This window comes from Macrobrachium rosenbergii, chromosome 14 (genome assembly GCF_040412425.1).
Source record: "Macrobrachium rosenbergii isolate ZJJX-2024 chromosome 14, ASM4041242v1, whole genome shotgun sequence".
Classification (NCBI taxonomy): Eukaryota; Metazoa; Arthropoda; class Malacostraca; order Decapoda; family Palaemonidae; genus Macrobrachium; species Macrobrachium rosenbergii.
The window spans coordinates 13,135,424-13,155,126 of record NC_089754.1 but is presented as its reverse complement, the minus strand read 5'-3'; the positions used below and the strand labels follow the sequence as shown (position 1 = coordinate 13,155,126).

The following is a 19,703-nucleotide window of genomic DNA, read 5'->3' as shown; positions in this document are numbered from 1 at the left end:
CGCCAAAGGGGAATTTATATAAGTGATAAATGAATTGGAATCGTGGGGACACGAACCGCGACGAAAGCCTATTCAGCGACTCCAGTTGGCGTAAACCATTGAGCCATCAAGAGGTATAAGTCTTTTGCCGAGATGTCGTACTGCTTTTACCCGTCGTGAGCGGGAAAGTGTACTAGCCCCTCGACAATGACCCACCTCCGCCATGACAGTTCATTGGTACGTTTGGAACACGCAGCTCTTGTTATGAAATTTTTATCACACCGTGATTTATATACAATCATGAAGCTACAAATGTAAAGCAATATAAAATCACGCTACCTCGGTATATCTCCGTTGGAGAATTGTGGCGAAGGGGAATTTATATAAGTGATAAATGAATTGGAATCGTGGGGACACGAACCCGCGACGAAGCCTATTCAGCGACTCCAGTTGGCGTAAACCATTGAGCCATCAAGAGGTATAAGTCTTTTGCCGAGATGTCGTACTGCTTTACCCGTCGTGAGCGGGAAAGTGTACTAGCCTCGACAATGACCCACCTCCGCCATGACAGTTCATTGGTACGTTTGGAACACGCAGCTCTTGTTATGAAATTTTTATCACACCGTGATTTATATACAATCATGAAGCTACAAATGTAAGCAATATCGAAATCCACGCTACCTCGGTATATCTCCGTTGGAGAATTGTCGCCGAAGGGGAATTTATATAAGTGATAAATGAATTGGAATCGTGGGGACACGAACCCGCGACGAAAGCCTATTCAGCGACATTTGTAGCTTCATGATTGTATATAAATCACGGTGTGATAAAAATTTCATAACAAGAGCTGCGTGTTCCAAACGTACCAATGAACTGTCATGGCGGAGGTGGGTCATTGTCGAGGCTAGTACACTTTCCCCGCTCACGACGGTAAAAGCAGTACGACATCTCGGCAAAAGACTTATACCTCTTTGATGGCTCAATGGTTTACGCCAACTGAGTCGCTGAATAGGCTTTCGTCGCGGTTCGTGTCCCCACGATTCCAATTCATTTATCACTTATATAAATTCCCCTTCGCGACAATTCTCCAACGGAGATATACCGAGGTAGCGTGGATTTCGATATTGGCGACATTTGTAGCTTCATGATTGTATATAAATCACGGTGTGATAAAAATTTCATAACAAGAGCTGCGTGTTCCAAACGTACCAATGAACTGTCATGGCGGAGGTGGGTCATTGTCGAGGCTAGTACACTTTCCCCGCCACGACGGGTAAAAGCAGTACGACATCTCGGCAAAAGACTTATACCTCTTTGATGGCTCAATGGTTTACGCCAACTGGAGTCGCTGAATAGGCTTTTCGTCGCGGGTTCGTGTCCCCACGATTCCAATTCATTTATCACTTATATAAATTCCGCCTTCGCACAATTCTCCAACGGAGATATACCGAGGTAGCGTGGATTTCGATATTAAGCGACATTTGTAGCTTCATGATTGTATATAAATCACGGTGTGATAAAAATTTCATAACAAGAGCTGCGTGTTCCAAACGTACCAATGAACTGTCATGGCGGAGGTGGGTCATTGTCGAGGCTAGTACACTTTCCCTCGGGCCACGACGGGTAAAAGCAGTACGACATCTCGGCAAAAGACTTATACCTCTCTTGATGGCTCAATGGTTTACGTCAACTGGAGTCGCTGAATAGGCTTTCGTCGCGGGTTCGTGTCCCCACGATTCCAATTCATTTATCACTTATATAAATTCCCTTTGGCGACAATTCTCCAACGGAGATATACTGAGGTAGTGTGGATTTCGATATTGCGACATTTTAGCTTCATGATTATATATATATATATATATATATATGTGTGTGTGTGTGTGTGTGTGTGTGTGTATGTGTGTGTGTGTGTATATTAATAGTATGTAAGACCTTGGTAAACTCTCAATAAAAGTGATATCAGAGTAATACAATAGATATTTATTAAAAATTAACTCTGAAAAATAATTTATGATAGCAAGACAAGACAGGAAGCTTTTAAATTTTCATTACAAAGGGACCCATGTTTTTGTTTCATAAAAATATAGGTTGTTCGTTACAATTCGTTAATCATAACATGCCTATGTTGGTAATAAGGAAGAAGAAGTGCCTCTGGTGGTGGCAGTTCTTTGATGTAGAAGGTGGATGTATTCCAAGTGGGCACAATGGTGGTTTGGCCATAAATGGGGTGTTCTAGGTTAGCATTTTCCCAGGGCCTTGGTACTAAAAGTAATGGTTTGTACTCAGCAGAGGGAGAAGATCCATTGACCTGACTGCTCACCTTGACACGAGTTGATATAAATATTGCTCAGACCTCATGGTCCCTAATTCCAAGCTTTGCTCAATTTTCCTTAGGTATAGCTTTCCTGAGCCAAAAGGATGCTGTGTTCCAAGAGACTAAGGTCTTCTTAATCCTGTATTTGGACCTCTCTTTTTTTTTTCTCTTCTTCTTCTGTGAAGGTTGAGCAAAAAGTTATTTTCAGATGTCAAAGGTAGAGCCAATACTGTACTGCTAAGAACAGAGTCATTATATTGTTTGGGCCCACCTCCTGGGTCTTTGCCATGAAGTCATGAACAAAGGAGAAGCCTACTGAGGATCAGTTCTCTGAATGGGTCACATTGTCAGACAGGGTGTGTAGTATGGTCATGCTTTTTGATGAAGCCAAATGCCAGCAGGAATGCAGTCTTTGTTGCTAGATTCTGTGCTGTCCCAGCTGGGTGGCTTGATCACTGACCCAGGAGCAGACTTTGAAATTACAGTATGGATATGGCGGGCCCCTGGTTGCACCCATGCTAACGTACAGACTTGGAAATAACTGAATAAGGGCTGACCTATATCCTTTAATGTGCAAAGAGGACAACTTCCCTTTGGTTCTGAAGAAGTGAAATAGTTCACAATTAAAGGAAATGAGCCATTGAGTACAAAAGCATTCTGTTCACTACATCGAGAGGTGAACCTTACCCATTTCTCCCGGTAAAGGTTTGTGTTTGATCATCTTGAGGGAGTAACAGTAGTGGCAACTGCTGCTTCTTAAGAGCCCTTCACTCTCTCCGAGGGTACACTGGATAATTCCCATGTGTGAAGTTGGAGGGTGTCTAATCTGTCATGGAACATTTGCAAAAGGTAGTTGTTTCGCCAGCTCCTCCATGTGGGAAGTGACCTTGGGATATCCACAACTAACATGAGTCCAGAAGAATCCTATGGGCATTCTTAGAGTCCTCAAACTTTACCAACACCTGATAGAGCAACTGAAGGGGATAATACATAGACCTCTGAGTCATCCCACATTTACAGTAATGTGTCTGTGGTCCATGCACTGGGTCTGGCTATGGGGAACTACATAGGGGCAGCTTGTGGTTTAGGGATGTTGTAAACAGATCTACCATCATTGTACCCACTGCTGCCATATTGCCTTGCAAACAACTACACTGAGAAATCACTTGTATGGTAGGATCTGGTATATGCTGCATAGAAAATCAGCAGTGACATTCCAAGACCCTGGAACACATCCTGGAAGGAGTGTCATCTTTTGTCTCCCTGCCCAAGTGAAGCTCTCCATGTTTAGGTAGCACAGATCGTCCAAATGAGTGTCTCCCTGATTCTTCTGGTAAGTTAGAATGGTCTTGTTGTTGGTCATTACTCAGACATTTTAAGCTTCCAACAGATGAAATTAGGAAAGGTTCCTGTTGTAGGAGGACTTTTTTTTTTTTGGTGGCATGATGGATTGTGGAGCAAATGCCAAGGCTGTTTTTTTGTTAGGCAGTGTAAGTAGTCATGCTTGAACTCCAGGCAGGTGGGTAATGACTTGAACTGGAAGCAATTACAACTTATGGGTAATGCTGTAACTCCTGGGCTCAATCTGCTAGAAAGGAACACGTGTACTGTAGCCCTGTTCATCTTCATGAGCAGTAGCCATTCAAGGAGTGACTTGGAAGGCAGCCAGAAAGCAATCAATAAGCACTTCTTCCTCTACTAGGTAAGCAAGCCAGAGCCATTATTTAGCCTAGCATATCTTTCCTTGTCCCCACTACTCATACTAGAACAAATTCTGCCAGAATCTCGGTAGCAGCTTGAGTCTAATCTACATCTTTCACTAAAAATCTCTATTTAAGGATGGTGGATGTCTCCTTTGAAGGATAGTGATAGGGCCTCTGCTGCTTGGTAAGGAAGTGAAGTGCCTGAGGACAGCCATTTAGGATTGAAGAGGGAGCTATATTTCCCAGGGAAGGGTTTTGGGAATAGCACTGTCAAGGAAGTCTCCACTGCAGCAGCTGCCAAGGAGGAGCTGCCTTAAAGAGGAAATGACTGGACAGGGCTGAAGAGTTCAGGACAGTGGTCAGAGTGATCACTGGCAACTGGCTTGGGTACATGGTGGACTATAGCTGGGCTTGAAGTGTGAAATCAATGTTGTTGAATCCACTCCATACAGGCAACATCCATGGCAGGGAGAAGTGATGTCCCAAAGGAAGCAGCGCTGTGGTTCAGTCACATGGCGATAGTAGTGAGCTCCATGAGTTGTGAGAAGAGGCCTTTGTGGAAACAGCAGTGTTGGCAGTTCTGGTATGCTAATAAAGTCATGTTGTGCCAGGTAGATGAAAGGGAGAGCTCAGTTGGCAGCAGGACTGTGACTACCAACTCAACATCCCCCATGCTGCGAATTACATCCTTCTCTGGTGATAGAATCATGGCACTTGCACTGTAATACTGAAGATAATAACTTCCCCATGATAAAAGGAAAGGAGATTGAGATGGCAGTGATCTGTCACAAGCTGAAGAATCCTGTACAGCATTAGTTGAGGCCTTGGTGGGTCAGCATTGACATGATGTTTCTGCTTGAACCCAACCCCCAGGTCTAAATCCCAACATCTGCATGCCCTAATGTACATGCCTTCGGTAAAGAACACTCCTGTTTCTGAAAGGATAGCACAAATGGTGAGGGTCTTTGTCCAGGGAGGATGTAAAATAGCTACATAGCATACCTGGCTGCCTTGGCTGGTTTGCTGAGATATTTAAACTAGGTCATACAAACAATAGCTTTTGGGGCAGAACTTTACTAACCCCTTAATCCAGCATTCGCTGCACAGTACATTACACTATTCCATGCTTTCCTAGAGGAAATGAAATGCAGGTAACTTATGCCAATTTATTATCAGGTCACATTCTTAACAAAAACCTGACAATTGAAAATTTAAATGAGAAATAAAATCCAGACCACAGAAAAAGGAGAAATATCTCAAGGAGGTTTTCCACTGAATGGAATAAGTAAACCCTGATCACAAAATAATAAGATTAAATTATTGAAATAGCAAGCTCTTCCTGAACAACAAGATAAATGGGTACTACTTGAATCTTGTAAAGGGAGGCAGACAAAAGTTTTTTACCTTCTGAATCACACATACTGATAAATAAACCCAATGAATATAGAAAGAGATACAAGAAAGGTCAAGAAGAGTAAAAATTGAGAAAACAGCATGAGGGAAGGGTGCCACAATGGCTTGAGAACACAAAGATAATTTGGGAGAGCACTGTTGAGTGTTGATGCTTAAGAATCCCACAAAGGAATGAGTGTGCATATGGAGCATTGCGAGGAGTCTTGCTTGTTAGCGCAGAGGCATTCTTTTCAGGATAATGGTGCAGCTGGGCCAGTTTTGCACTGAATAATCTGTGAATAAATCCCAACAGGGATTTACTCAGATTAATTTATATTTATTCCATCTCCAATACTTATATGTATGACTTACACCACACTGTTATGGTTTTCTAGTATTTTAATAAGAGTTTTTACTAATATGTAGTATTTTGTATGTTTACACATGAAAAGAGGTCTGATGCCATCTGCTTCTTAAGTGAAACCTTTCTGTTGTTAACTTTTGTCACTGAAACAACTTCACATTCATTTCTTTAAGTATGAAACATATGCTTTTGTGTGTTCAGCATGATTTCTTATTGTTATATGTGAGAATGTAGCATATGTTTAAGTTGCTGCCAGAGTTCATTCACGCACTGAAAACCAGAGAAAGTGTTACCAATTAATGATATATGTAAGACTTTCTTTGAAAGTAAGTTTATGTTGGATTTTTATTGAGTAAAGTACATCTGTATGATTTAATTTGATCAGAAAATGTGTTTTAAAGAGAACAGTGTTGTTGGTAATTTAAACATTTAACTTCTTGAAAAGTAGAATGGAACTCATCATGGTTATTTTTCATATTTTTTTTTATAAAAAAAGACTTTCCCATGAATATTTTCAGTGTTAATAAAAAAATTTTTGGTAGATATTTAAAGGACTGTAATTCTTTTCCAGGACATCATAGAGGAAATGTGCCAGCTTATTAGTGTGAGATCTCCACATGAGCAAGAGGAATACAGTCTTTATTGTATTGTTGAAGGTGATACATTTACAATGCCACTAGCAAGGGAGGAATATATATTAGATGTTACAACAGAATTACATAAGAATCAACAGGTATGAAATGAAAGTTATCACAATAACAGCATTTTGTAACTGGTTTCACTTAATTGAAGTATACGAGCTTTTTCTGTTATTTTATAGTGACATACTAAACTTGGTTACTCCAAATCAGAAATTTCTTTTTGTTTTTGCAGAAATATTGCACTTGAAATAAGTAAATCTTTAGTTAGACATGAAATAATGGTATAACAGTTTTACAAAAAAAAAATATTCATGCATGGATTATATACAATTTCTTTTATTTTTTACTCCACAGGTGTTTTATTTGATATTTTGCCGAAGTGTGTGGTATTACCCCTTGCGTTCAGATAATGCCCTATATTATGAAGTGGTTTTCAATCAGATTGCACCAGATTATCTCGAAGGTTTGCTGTTGGTGACACCAGGAGAGCAGCTACAACAAGAGATCATTGTAAGTACGGTACAGTAGTTACATAAGTAGTGAAGAGGTTGTGTCTATTATGATACAGAAGCAAAACACCATATTATGCTTTTCTTTTCATTTTGCAGAATGTATTTTGTGTTCCAGGAATTGAGGAATGCTGTGGTTGCCTTTATGTGCCCTTGTTAAGCTCAGAATCTTTGTAATATGTAGACCTCTCATTATTTTTTGCAGTTTTTAAACATAATTAATTGTTACCCTTTAGCTGTGTAATACATTCATGTACATAGCATACTAATTTGACCTGAACTGTTTAGTAAATAAATACGTAGAGAGCTGATGTTTTGACAGTGGCATTAAGTATGTATAATATATATATATATATATATATATATATATATATATATATATATATATATATATATATATATATATATATATATATATATATATATATATTATATATATATATATATATATATATATATATATATATATATATATTATTTATATATATATATATATATATTTATATATATATATATATATATATATATATATATATATATATTATATATATATATATATATATATATATATATATGTGACAATCGCCGATAACCAAAAATCAGCGATTTTTGGCGCTTGTTGGTGCCAGTAACTGGAGATCAAAGCCTCTGTTAGGTATGTATGGGCACCAATACCCAATTATCGGCAACGATAAGCAGAAGTCGGTGATTTTTGGTGGCAAAGATTGCCAATTTTCGTTGCTAGACAAGCGACATAAAACCGGATCGGCGGTAACCGAGCCCACCGATAACTGGGGATTGCCTGTGTGTTTATATATACAGTAATACTTCGATCTTACACGATTCGAGTTGCGCGAATTCACACACACACGAACTTTTCACTGGAACCCAACTAATGGGCATACGCGATTTTTTCACAGACACACGAAATTCTCGAGAAACCTTGCAGAAGTGGGTGTTTAATTTTTGAAGTAATTTACAAGTTTTCATACTTTTAAGTGTAAAATCTGTATGAAAAATGCATTTCATTCTTTTATGTGTAAAATCTGTATGAAAAATGCATTTCATGCTTTTATGTGTAAAATCTGTATGAAAAATGCATTTCATGTTTTAATGTGCAAAATCTCTATGAAAAATGCATTTCATGTTTTCATGTGTAAAATCTCTATGAAAAATGCATTTCATGCTTTCATGTGTACAATCTGTATCGAAAATGTATTATTTTTATTTTTGTACATGCATAAATATGATGCAAAGATAATTTCAGCACATTCACTTAGTGTACTTTTACAAGATGTGATACCCATTTGCAAAGTTACTGCACTTTTCAAAGATGATACCACTGCAGAAAATGCTTTTTTAATGTTTGAAGTACATTTATAAGTTTTCATGCTTTTAACTGTAAAATCGATATGGGAAATTTATATTTACATTTCTGTACATAAATATCATACAAGTATTATGTCCATTTGCAAAGTCTTTGTCACAAGGACTTTACATGACCTTGAGATGAGGTTGTTCAGTCGAGCTCATTTGATAAAATGAATTCGTTAATGTAATATCAGAGATGTAACTAAGAGTTGTATAAGTGTCATTCTTTGAAAATTACTCTGTTCACCTCAAAGAAAAGTGCTGGTGCAATCTGTATGTGCATGTAATTACAGCACGTTCAGTTGGTGTACTTTTACAAGATGTAATATCTAGTTACTGCATTTTTCAAAGATGATACCCCTGTAGAAAGTGTGTTTAATTTTTAAGTTTTCGTGTTTTTAGGTGTAAAATCAGAATGGAAAACTTGTATTTATATATTTGCGCATAAATACGATACAAAAGCAGTACAGTTACTTTATTACAGTATCTCTCTCTCTCTCTCTCTCTCTCTCTCTCTCTCTCTCTCTCTCTCTCTCTCTCTCTCTCTCTCTCTCTCTCGTAGTTAGCGCTCAAACATACTTTTACAACTTATTATTTCTCTGTACGTCATTACCTGTACAGTATATAATTTTAAATTGATTGAATTTTACCTGTACTGTACTACCTTCTACGAACATTATGTACATGTTTTCGATATTTTATGGAATTGTACTTTTGTTGACTGACACGACGTTTTGGCTAGTGACGCAAAGAAAACGGCTTTTACTCTAAGTGGCAAAGAAAACGGCACCCCATGAATTAGGGGTAACATTAGTATACGTACGCACCTACTGTAAATGCGATATTATGACACTGTGCAGTACTCAATTTTTATGTCAACCATTTACTGTATTCCTTTTTTAAGGGTAATAAGCTAAATTTCAAATAAAATTACACAAACTTTAGTTCATTTAAAAGCTAGCTTAATACTTTGGGAGCATGATTAGGGTCATATTTAGTACTTAAACTCTGGAAATAAACATTTATTAGCATTTTTAAAGACCATGCCAAACTTACGCGAAAATTCGCCTTGCTCGAAGGGCTCCGGAACCCAAGGGTAATTTCGAGGTATGACTGTATATATATATATATATATATATATATATATATATATATATATATATATATATATATATATATATATATATATATATATATGTATATATATATGTATATATATATATATATATATATATATATATGTATATATATATATATATATATATATATATATATATATATATATATATATATATATATATATATATATATATATATATATGTATATATATATAGATATATATAATGTACACACACACACAGGTAATCCCCAGTTATCGGCGGGGTTCTGTTCCTGACAGCGTGATAACTGAAAATCGGCGATAATAGCACCGTTCCTCGGTTATCGGTACTGATAACCGGGGACCAGAGCCACCGATAACCATAGATCAGTACTGATAACCGGAGATCGGCACCGATAACCAAGAATCTGTGTCGAAAATTTGGTTATTGGCGTCGCTAGACAAGTACCATAAAACCGGATCGCCGATAACCAGGGGCTGCCTGTATACAGGCCGTCTCCGGTTATCAGCAGGGGTTCCATTCCCGGCAGCATGACATTAACCGAAAATCGGTGATAATAGTGCCGATCCCTGGGTATCAACGCTGATATCCGGTTACTGGCATCCGGTTACTGGCACCGATAACCTGGGATCGGAGCTGATAACTGGGAATCGGCGTCACCCATAAGTGGGGATCAGTGCCGATAACCGGGGATCAACACTGATAACCGGGGATCGGTGCCGATAGCTGGAGATCGGCGTCGAAAGTCAGGTTATCGTCTTCACTAGACAAGCGCTAGAAAGCCGGATTGCCGATAACCGAGGCTGCCGATAACCAGGGATTGCTTGTATATACATGTATATACAAACATATATATATATATATATATATATATATATATATATATATATATATATATATATATATATATATATATTGTGTGTGTGTGTGTATGTAATATATATATATATATATATATATATATATATATATATATATATATATATATATATATATATATATATATATATATATATATATATATATATATATATATATATATATATTAAATTTTTATCACACCGTGATTTATATACAATCATGAATCTACTAATGTCGCTTAATATCAAATTCACGCTACCTGGGAATATCTCAATGGAGAATTATCACGAAGGAATTTATATAAGTGATAAATGAATTGGTATCGCCGGGACGCGAACCCTTGACACAGACCTATTCAGCGGCTCCAGTAGACGTTACCACCACGCCATCAAGAGAGGTATAAGTCATTACCGAGTCTGCTGTACTGTTTTTTCCTGTCGTGAGCGGGGAAATTGTACTTAGCCTCGGCAATGACCCCCCACCGCCATGATAGTTCGTTGGTACGTTTGGAACACGCAGCGCGGCAGTAATGTCTACTGGAGTCGCTGAATAGGTCCGAGTCAAGGGCTCGCGTCCCAGCGATACCAATTCATTTATCACTTACATAAATCCCCCTTCGGTGATAATTCTCCATCTGAGATATTCCCGAGGTAGCGTGAATTTGATATTAAGCGACATTTGTAGCTTCATGATTGTATATAAATCACGGTGTGATAAAAAAAATTTCATAATAAGAGCTGCGTGTTCCAAATGTATCCTACTGCCTACTCCTGTACATACCTTCGGCAGTAGGATATTTTTTGAAAAATGAGAAAAGTACAACAGTTTTACAGCTATGGAAAGCCATAGAAATGATATTTTTTAAAGTTAGAGCAATAGTTTTAGATGAGATCTGACTCAGTTTCCTTCAGTATTAAAAAATATTGTCAGTATTAATTATTTTTAAAGCTAGAGTGAAATTGCTTATACTGTAGTACATGAGATTTGGGATAACTTTCTCAAAGATGTAATCTTAAAGTGATATTAAACCTCTATACCTCCTTCCCAGCCAAACATCTTTCTTTTTCAGTTATATATAAAAGAAAATTTCTTTTAGTTGGGTTATCTTAACTCTTGAGTAATTTTTAAAAAAGTGGAAGCAAAGCCATTTTCCATCAAGATGGTAATCAGCAGCATGAGTGCGCAAACCTTTAACCCATCCTCTGCTTGACTAATAACAAGAAAAGCATTTTAAAAATTCTGAAGAAATATTCTCTGTAGATTGATAATTTTTTAAAGATTAAGCAATAGATTTTGTAACAAAATCAGTACCCCCTCCCACCCAAGTAAAATAAGATAAAGCACTAATTTTTTCCTATGGGGGAGATCATGTATCCTGTAATTTTATTGATAATTCAATAAGGAATAAACAAAAACTGCAATAACTATTTTTTTCTGTAAGTATTGTCTTGCTTTAGTGGACCTGGAAAACTGTCAAACAAAGGGAGAAAGAAAGAGAAAGAGGAGAGATAAGGAGAATGGCTAGTTTCATGAAAAACATTCCTCTTAAGTCTTATACAGAAGCCAATGTAAAAAGATTGGGTAATTCTGCCTTTGAATACTGTACTTAAGGCAAATGATGAAAAAATTTGTAGAGCAGAGTCAAGTAAATCTTTTGTTTCCAGTTTGTTTATTGCTTAAAAGAATTTTCTCCAAAAATGGATGTACTGTACAATTTTAGATAAACAAATGGGAGAGTTAGAAAATCTTGTAAAGTATCTCAACTTCTTGTTTATTTACTTAGAAATGAAAAAGAAATCTTTAATATCTTCAGTTAAACCAAGCATGCAAAATTTGCCCAGCTTGGCCACCAAAGTTTTCTTATTCATGTTGACCATTTAAAGGACATATTGTATCCTGGCTTTCAAAGTTCATGTGAAAAGAATGATTGCTGTCTTTCTGTCCATCTTTCTGTCTGTTTTTATCTAGCCAGGCATAGTCAAAAGATAAAAAAATTTTAAATGTCGTACAACGTAATATTTCATTCTAAATCTATTCAAAAGACACAATTTAATATTATAGAGGCACTAGAAAACTCAAGAAAATAATACCATAATTATTATGAACACCTATTCCATATTTGAGCTTTAGTAGATTAAGAATCCTTTTATGTGAAAAAATTCACTGACATGGGTTTATCACCAATTTGACTAACACTATATGTCTTATTTATTTCTGACACATTGCCTCAGACTTTCTGTGGTTTTATTAATCTGAGTACTATAAGCCATCACAATTTAACAACAATGATAATGATAACTTTCCTAAATAAATACATACAGTAATACAGATATGAAGAACATTAATGAGGAAAAAATGATAAAGGTAGAATACTAGAAATAATTTATATTAACAATTTCCTTCACTGTAACACTGCTGAAGCCTGTACAGGCAAAATTCACACTACCTAATAACACTAATTCTTACCCTAACATCCCTTTAGCTGTGTTATTGCCATTCTTATACATTTTGGAGGTTTTCAGATGGATCATCATAAAAAGTTAGTAAGTCTGATTGGATTGTTAGTCACTAGGCCATGGAATAATAACAAAAGTTTTGCTTTATCCAGTGAGCTGAAGCTTTAAAAAGTGGGAAGTTGTTACATTTCTGGCTCTTACACACTGCTTCTCATAATGGATTCTATGTTTTTATTAGTTTTTGGATATATATACAGTGCATGCTTATACAATAAAAACCATGTAATTTTGGTAACTTCCAGAAGAACCCATCAAGTTGCTATCAGAAATGGAAAGAAAAACTGTTCAAAAGTTACATACTGTGTGTCTTTGTTACCTTCAGTATGCGTAAAATGTATAATGCAGCTAATAATATTATAAAAGAGAAATTAAAGTTATACTTATCGTTCAGATTCATTATTGTAGAGGCTTAAATAAAAGTATAATAATGTGAAAACTTTTTAAAGTAATTTGTATTTTTCCTAACATACAAACCTGAGGTCTTTATATAAATGGCCCACCTCAAACCACCATTCATTCTGCTATCTGGGTCAAAAGGTAAGTGAATGTGTACCAACTGGATGGCAGGGCTTCCTCCTCTACCGTCGGTAGCCAACTACCGATAACCACCTTGTATTTTAATTAAACGACCAGCTTCAGCCTGCACTGAAAGTTAATCCCCATATGTAAAGACCTCAGGTTTGTATGTTAGGAAAAATACAAATTACTTTAAAATTGTCATTTTATTAATTACAAGAAAAGAGTACATTTTAAAAAAATTTAGATTACTGTATTTAGTTTATGGCTAGTAAGTAAAGAAATTTGGTAATATTAATAGCTATTGTGAAATACTTTGAAAGTATAATGCATATAAAGAATTATGAATTAGTTAATGTGTGTATTGCAATACACTCCCTGAACACCTGAATTAGCCCTGGTTACCCACCAGCCCAAACTATATCCCCATAACTTTTACCCACTAATTGGGTAATTAACTGTCAGCGTTACCAACGTTTACAGGAAATCTTGTCAAGGTGAGTTACCTGAAGCACCGTTGGCAACGCTGCTGCAAGTCCCAGCCGTGCAAGGCCGGGTTCCCCAATTGCTTTCTGTTTGCCCTGCTGCATGGATGTTTCCTGCTTCAGGCGAACTTTTGGTTATTAGCCCAACCCCTGTATACTGACTTTATTGATATTTAATAATGACTTGGACCAGTTTTTCGCCTTTTTCGCCTGGATTGTTCTGTTGCCTGGCATTGGATTTTTCTCTCCTGTCTTGACTCTGGCTCGTTTTGGACTCGCGATGGATAGATTGGATAAAAAGATGCCCCCCCTTGGATAGCGCAACTGCTTCAACCTTGGCTACAACTACTGCGACCGACACCACAACTACTGGAGACGCTGCAACTCACCGATCGTGCACAGCTTGCAAACAGAGGATGAGTACCCTCTAACATGACAGACATTCAGTTTGTATGGCTTGTAGGAAGGTGCAATGTAGCTTAACTTTGAGATGTGACGAATGTAGGTCGTGTTCAAAAGATCAGATGGAGGATTATGTTAAGCATAGAAAATCTCTAGCTTCCAAGAGCAAACATAGGGAACCAGCTGTAGAAACTGAGAGTTTAGATAAGGAAGATGTAGAATCGGAGTTATTCAGGAAGTTGGAAGATAAATTATCAGCTAGCATGACAAATTTTTTTCTAGTTTTATGACTAAGTTATCAGAATTCAAAGAACAAAATATAGGTGATAGGAAAACAGAAACTAACTGTTCTTTTTCAGGCCCCCTGCCTGTTCCAGAACCAACCCTAACGGGTGGCAGGGGTCATGGAGAACCACAAACCTCAAAGGCAGGATCTGCCGGCCCCCCCAGCGCAGAGCAGGCAGTGTTAGCAGTAGATTTCCCCCTTTCTTCAGACAGTGTAAGTCCAGAGGTAAATCTACTAGAGACAGGATTGACACAGACGAATAGAGACAGTGAGGTAGCAAAGAGTGTAGGAGAGAAGTTAAAGGTGCAGTCTTTTTCGGGGACAGGTGTAATTAAGGCTCAGAGATCTGTTAGATCCAGCAGCATTCTGTTTTTCCAGCTGCAGTCTCCTTGCAACAAAATGTTGCTAATTGGTTGAGGAGGATGTAGATTTAGTAGTAAGTTTGCCAGGTTCGGGAAGGTCGGAGGGTTTCTCTTCCTCTTTGAGAGTTCCTTTTCCTTCTGGGGATAAATTTTCATTGGTTGGTGATGGTTCATTTGATAGGACATTGAATGTAGCAGAATATAATGTAATTTACTGGGTCTTTCTAAAGGATATAGGTCATTGGTCAGACAGTGTTTTAATATAGGGTATTTGAATATCCATGATCATGTAATGAAGAATTTCCTGGAATTCACAAATGATGTATTGCAAGATCATCAGGGAGGACCGGAATCTGTATATTTTCTTTCTCTAAAATCTATGGCCTCTTCTGTAACCTCAGATTTCTCCTTATCCTCTACGGCTTCCAAACCTTCTTCCGCTACATCCTCTACGGCTTCCAAACCTTCTTCCGCTACTCTTTCTCAACCTTCCCTCTCGAGCCACCTTTCGGGGAACATTCTGGGTGCTTTGGTAGTTCATCTGGCATCTATGCCATTAGCAGGCTTGTCTTCGGTGTCATCTGCGGCGAATCCTGTACCATCGCAGGCTTCTGATCTAGTTGCTGTGACAGTTGGTGGCGCGCCTGCCGCAGCGTTTAATTCTGCGGTTCTGATAGTTTCCGCAGTTCCTCTGGTACCTAAGATGTCTGGTGTTTCATCTTCTCCCTTTTCTTCGGGTTCGGTACCTCGTAATCTTACCTTTGAAACCCTTTCGAGTTCAGGGCCAGCTGGAATGTTTTCTACCTGCCCAACATCGTCGACAGGAGCTCCGGTAGTAACTCTTGAGTGTGGCATCTTCCTTTCTTCTTCCTTCGGTTCCTCCTTTCTCAACTTTTCCGACAGGTTCCTCTGTCCCTCCGGCTAAGGCAGTCAATGTAGGTTCGGGTTTGATCTCGGGTAATCAGGGACCCTTTCCCCTCTTCTTCTTTAAGTAGGGGGCCTTCTGTTCCGGATCTCCAGTCTCATGAGACCCTACTACATTCGGGTTTGCGTGGTGTGGGTGTTGCGGTCTCTCCGCTCTCAGGAGTGGGCGTTATCCGCCCAGATGTGACCGACCCAGGTGTTGCGTCATCATCTTTGGAGGGTGCGGGGTTTGCACAACCTATTTCGGTGACTCCCAAGTTGTTCGGGACTGATTCGTCAGGTGTCCATATTGCGTACCCAGGGGTGTTGTGTTCAGGATCATCAGGTTCAAGGTTTGTTAGGGGTCAGCCTGTCTCCTTTCCAGTTTCAGCTCAGTCGGACCGATTCGACAAAGACTGTTCCTGTGAAGAAGAGGATCAGATACCAGAGGCTAGTTTTCCTTCAGCCAATGAGTCTGAATACAGACGGATGTTGGACTTAATCCACTCACTGTATTCATGGTCCAAGGCTCCAGAGGAGCCGATACAGCATAAACAAGCGATGTTCGAGTTGCTTCATGCAACGAGTAACACAGTCACTAAAGAATCTAGTCTGGTTTGGCAGGGTCGAGCAGGCTTTGAGAGAGGCTGACAATAGGTTGACAGTAGCGATAGGATCGGGTAAGCAGGATTCAGCCTTGCTTCCTATTCGGAAGGGCTTTTACAGGGTCGCGGGTAACCCTTCTGCGGGTGTTAGGGTGCCACTGAACGAGTCGGTAGAGGCTCTCCTATCTTGGGTTCCATCATCGGACCGTCTTTTATCTATCTCGGCCAGGGAAGCCAGTATCTTAGAAGACACCTTCTGCAACCAGTTGGAGGCGTTATCGCATACTGTGGATGTTACCCGGTCTGATGGGGTTCCTCAAACAGGATGGTTATTCTCCGTCTGACCCGACACTTTTTCGACAACCTCATTACGTCAGTTTCCATTGGGCTTACACACCAGGCAGACGTTTCCGCAGGATGTACTACGTTCTTAGGGAAGAAGAGGAGGGACTTCTACCTGAACCACCTTTCTCTTCATTTTCCTGACATCCATAAGAGGGCACTGCTGAGGGCTCCATTGGCGCTCAGCAGCAGTTTGTTCAGAGAAGAAGACGTGTCGGCGATGGTCAACTTTGTGTCGTCTACTTCTGCATTGGAGTCGCAACAGGCAACGATTAGGGTCGCAGTGCAGAGTGCCAGATCTCCGAAGGGGGCTAGAATGTCTTCTTTGAAGCGCTCTCGCTCTAAGTCGCCGGGAAATTCTCCTAAGAGAGTACAATTTGCTTCCAAGCTTTCTAGTTCTGCCTCAGATCTGAAACCTTCCATTCATAAGGATTTTCAAAAAGGAGACATTCCCTTTGCTTGCACCAGTAGGAGGTTGCCTTGCCCCATTCTGGGATATCTTGAAGGATTGGGGCGCGGAGAGTTGGGTAGTGGAGGTCTTAAGGAGGGGTTACAGAGTCCCTTTTCACTCTTGTCCTCAGCTATCCAACTCACCAGTACATCTTCCCAGCTGCTCCCCTTCTTCCATTAGGGGGTTAGCTTTGGCGGCAGAGATCCGAGCCCTTTCAGAGAAGGTAGCCTTAGAGCCCGCTCCCCCTTCTCCGGGGTTCTACAGCCAGATCTTCGTGGCCCCCGAAGCGGGAGGATCTTGGAGATCTATCATAGACCTCTCGGGTCTCAACAAGTTTGTAACCTTGATGAAGTTTCATATGGAAACTTCCCAGTCGGTGCTGCGGTTGGTGCGGCGGGAAGATTGGATGACTTCAGTGGACCTCAAGGACGCTTATCTCCAGGTTTTGATTCATCAGGAATCTCAAAAGTTCCTTCATTTCCCATGTCCAACTGGAACATTCCAGTTCAAAGTCCTCTGCTTCGGTCTGACCACAGCACTTCAGGTATTTACGAGGGTGATGTCTCCTGTCTCGGACATCATGCATTGTTGGGGCTTCCGAATGAGAAGATACCTCGAAGACTGGCTGGTTCAAGCTTCGTCAGAAGGCGAGGCTCGCAGGTGAGGAATTTTCTTTTGAACCTATGCCAAGAGTTAGGCATAAGAATCAATTTCGAAAAGAGTTCTCTATTTCCGACACAAGTAAAGACGTACCTGGGAATAACAATTCAGACGCGTCTTTTGAGGGCTTTCCCGACAGAGGAGCGGGTTCTAGAACTTTAAGCCAGCTGGAAACCTTCATGTCATACAAAGTGCAGCTTGTGAGCTTATGGAAAAGCCTGCTGGACCGGATGGCCTCCCTATCCCTTCTTGTTCCAGGGTCTCGTCTGCGGATGCGTTCTCTGGAGGTGTGTCTCAGGAATCGCTGGGACTTTCGGGAAGAGAACAATCTGGGACGATTCTTGCCTGAAGGATCTTCGGTGGTCAGAAGAACATCATCTGACCACCGGTGTAAGGTTGGACTCCCCCCTTCCAGACGTACATCTGTACACACATGCCTCGGATCAGGGTTGGGGTGCAACCATGGAGGAATCTCAGGCCCAGGGCCTTTGGAGGGATCTGGATCGGGAGGAGTCCATAAATTACAGGGAATTGAGAGCAGTCAAGGAGGCTCGTGAGTTGCTTTGCAGAACAGGTAAGCAACAAGACCATAGCGTTGTTTTGCGACAACGTTACAGCAGTATCATATCTCAAAAAGGAGGGGAGAACAAGATCACAGGTGCTGAACGAGGTAGCACGGAGAGTTCTCCGTTGGTGCGAAGAACACACAGTTTCGCTCGTTCCCCAATACGTGTCGGGAAAGCTCAACGTCTTGGTGGATGCTCTGAGTCGGTCTCAGGAAGTTCTCGGAGGGGATTGGGACATTAGTGCAAGATGAGGTGCAACTGCTGCTCAAGAGATGGCCAGCAACGGTGGATCTATTCACCACCAGGATGAACCATCGCCTTCCAGTTTATTTGCCCCCTGTAGCAGGTCCCATGTCCTGCGGGACAGACGCAATGTTGCAGCCATGGGACAACTTACAGGTCTATGCTTTTTCTCCCTTCAGGATGATACAGGAAGTGCTAGCAAAACTCAGGATCTGCAAGAACATTCAAATGACCCTGATCTGCCCATACTGGCCCCAGAGACCTTGGTTTCCGGACCTCCTGGACCTGTTAACAGAAGTTCTGGTACAGTATTCCTCCCATAGAGGAGAGATTTACTCAAACAGCCACACTTCCACTACTTCCACTGGAACCTCTGCATGCTGAAGACTGTCCAGTGAGCGGCCCGTCATGCGGGACTCTCTAAAGCAGTGGCTAGACAACTGTCTTTCTGCCTAAGGAATTCAACCAGGAAGTTATACCAGGCCAGGTGGGCAATGTATCGTGGATGGTGCCAGAAACAAGGGCATTGTATTTCGCGCCCGACAGTTGCGAAAGTCGCTGACTTCTTGCTATTTTTAAGGCGAGACAAGAGACTTTCTTACTCTTCAGTTGCTGGGTACAGGTCAGTGCTGAGCAGTTACATTACATTTTCATCTTCCAGAACCCTCATCCAGCAAGATTCTCCATGATCTGTTAAGATCTTTTAAAACAGAGCGCCCAATTCTTCCACTTTGGGCCCCCTCGTGGGATTTAGTTGTGGTATTGATTTCCTAAGATCGGCAGCCTTCGAACCTTTAGAGTCTTCACCCTTAAGGCAGTTAACTAAGAAAGTTCTTTTTCTAATTGCGCTGGCTATGGCCAAGAGGATTGGAGAAATTTGGGTGGTATCCAGGACAGTCTCCTTTTCGGGGAATGATATTTTTGTTTCTTACTTACCGGAATTCGTGGCAAACTCCAAATCAGAAATGATTCCTTTGCCAAGGGCATTCAAAGTCGCATCCTTAGAAGACTTTGTAGGTGGCAACGCTTCCAAGATGCTATTATGCCCAGTTAGGGCTTTAAAAGTCTATCTGTCTCAGACCAGAAAACTGTTGCCTCGCCCGAGAACGT

The 19,703-nt window shown here is 40.0% G+C and overlaps 1 protein-coding gene across 1 annotated transcript in view; it reads left to right on the top strand.

Annotated features, from left to right (window-relative positions):
• The window catches only part of Myo10A (Myosin 10A), a 250,021-nt gene that overhangs the window by 218,075 nt on the left and 12,243 nt on the right, over positions 1-19,703 (top strand). Inside the window, 2 exon segments of the mRNA XM_067115921.1 lie at positions 6,324-6,485; positions 6,748-6,903. Coding sequence (XP_066972022.1) covers positions 6,324-6,485; positions 6,748-6,903 — 318 coding nt within the window.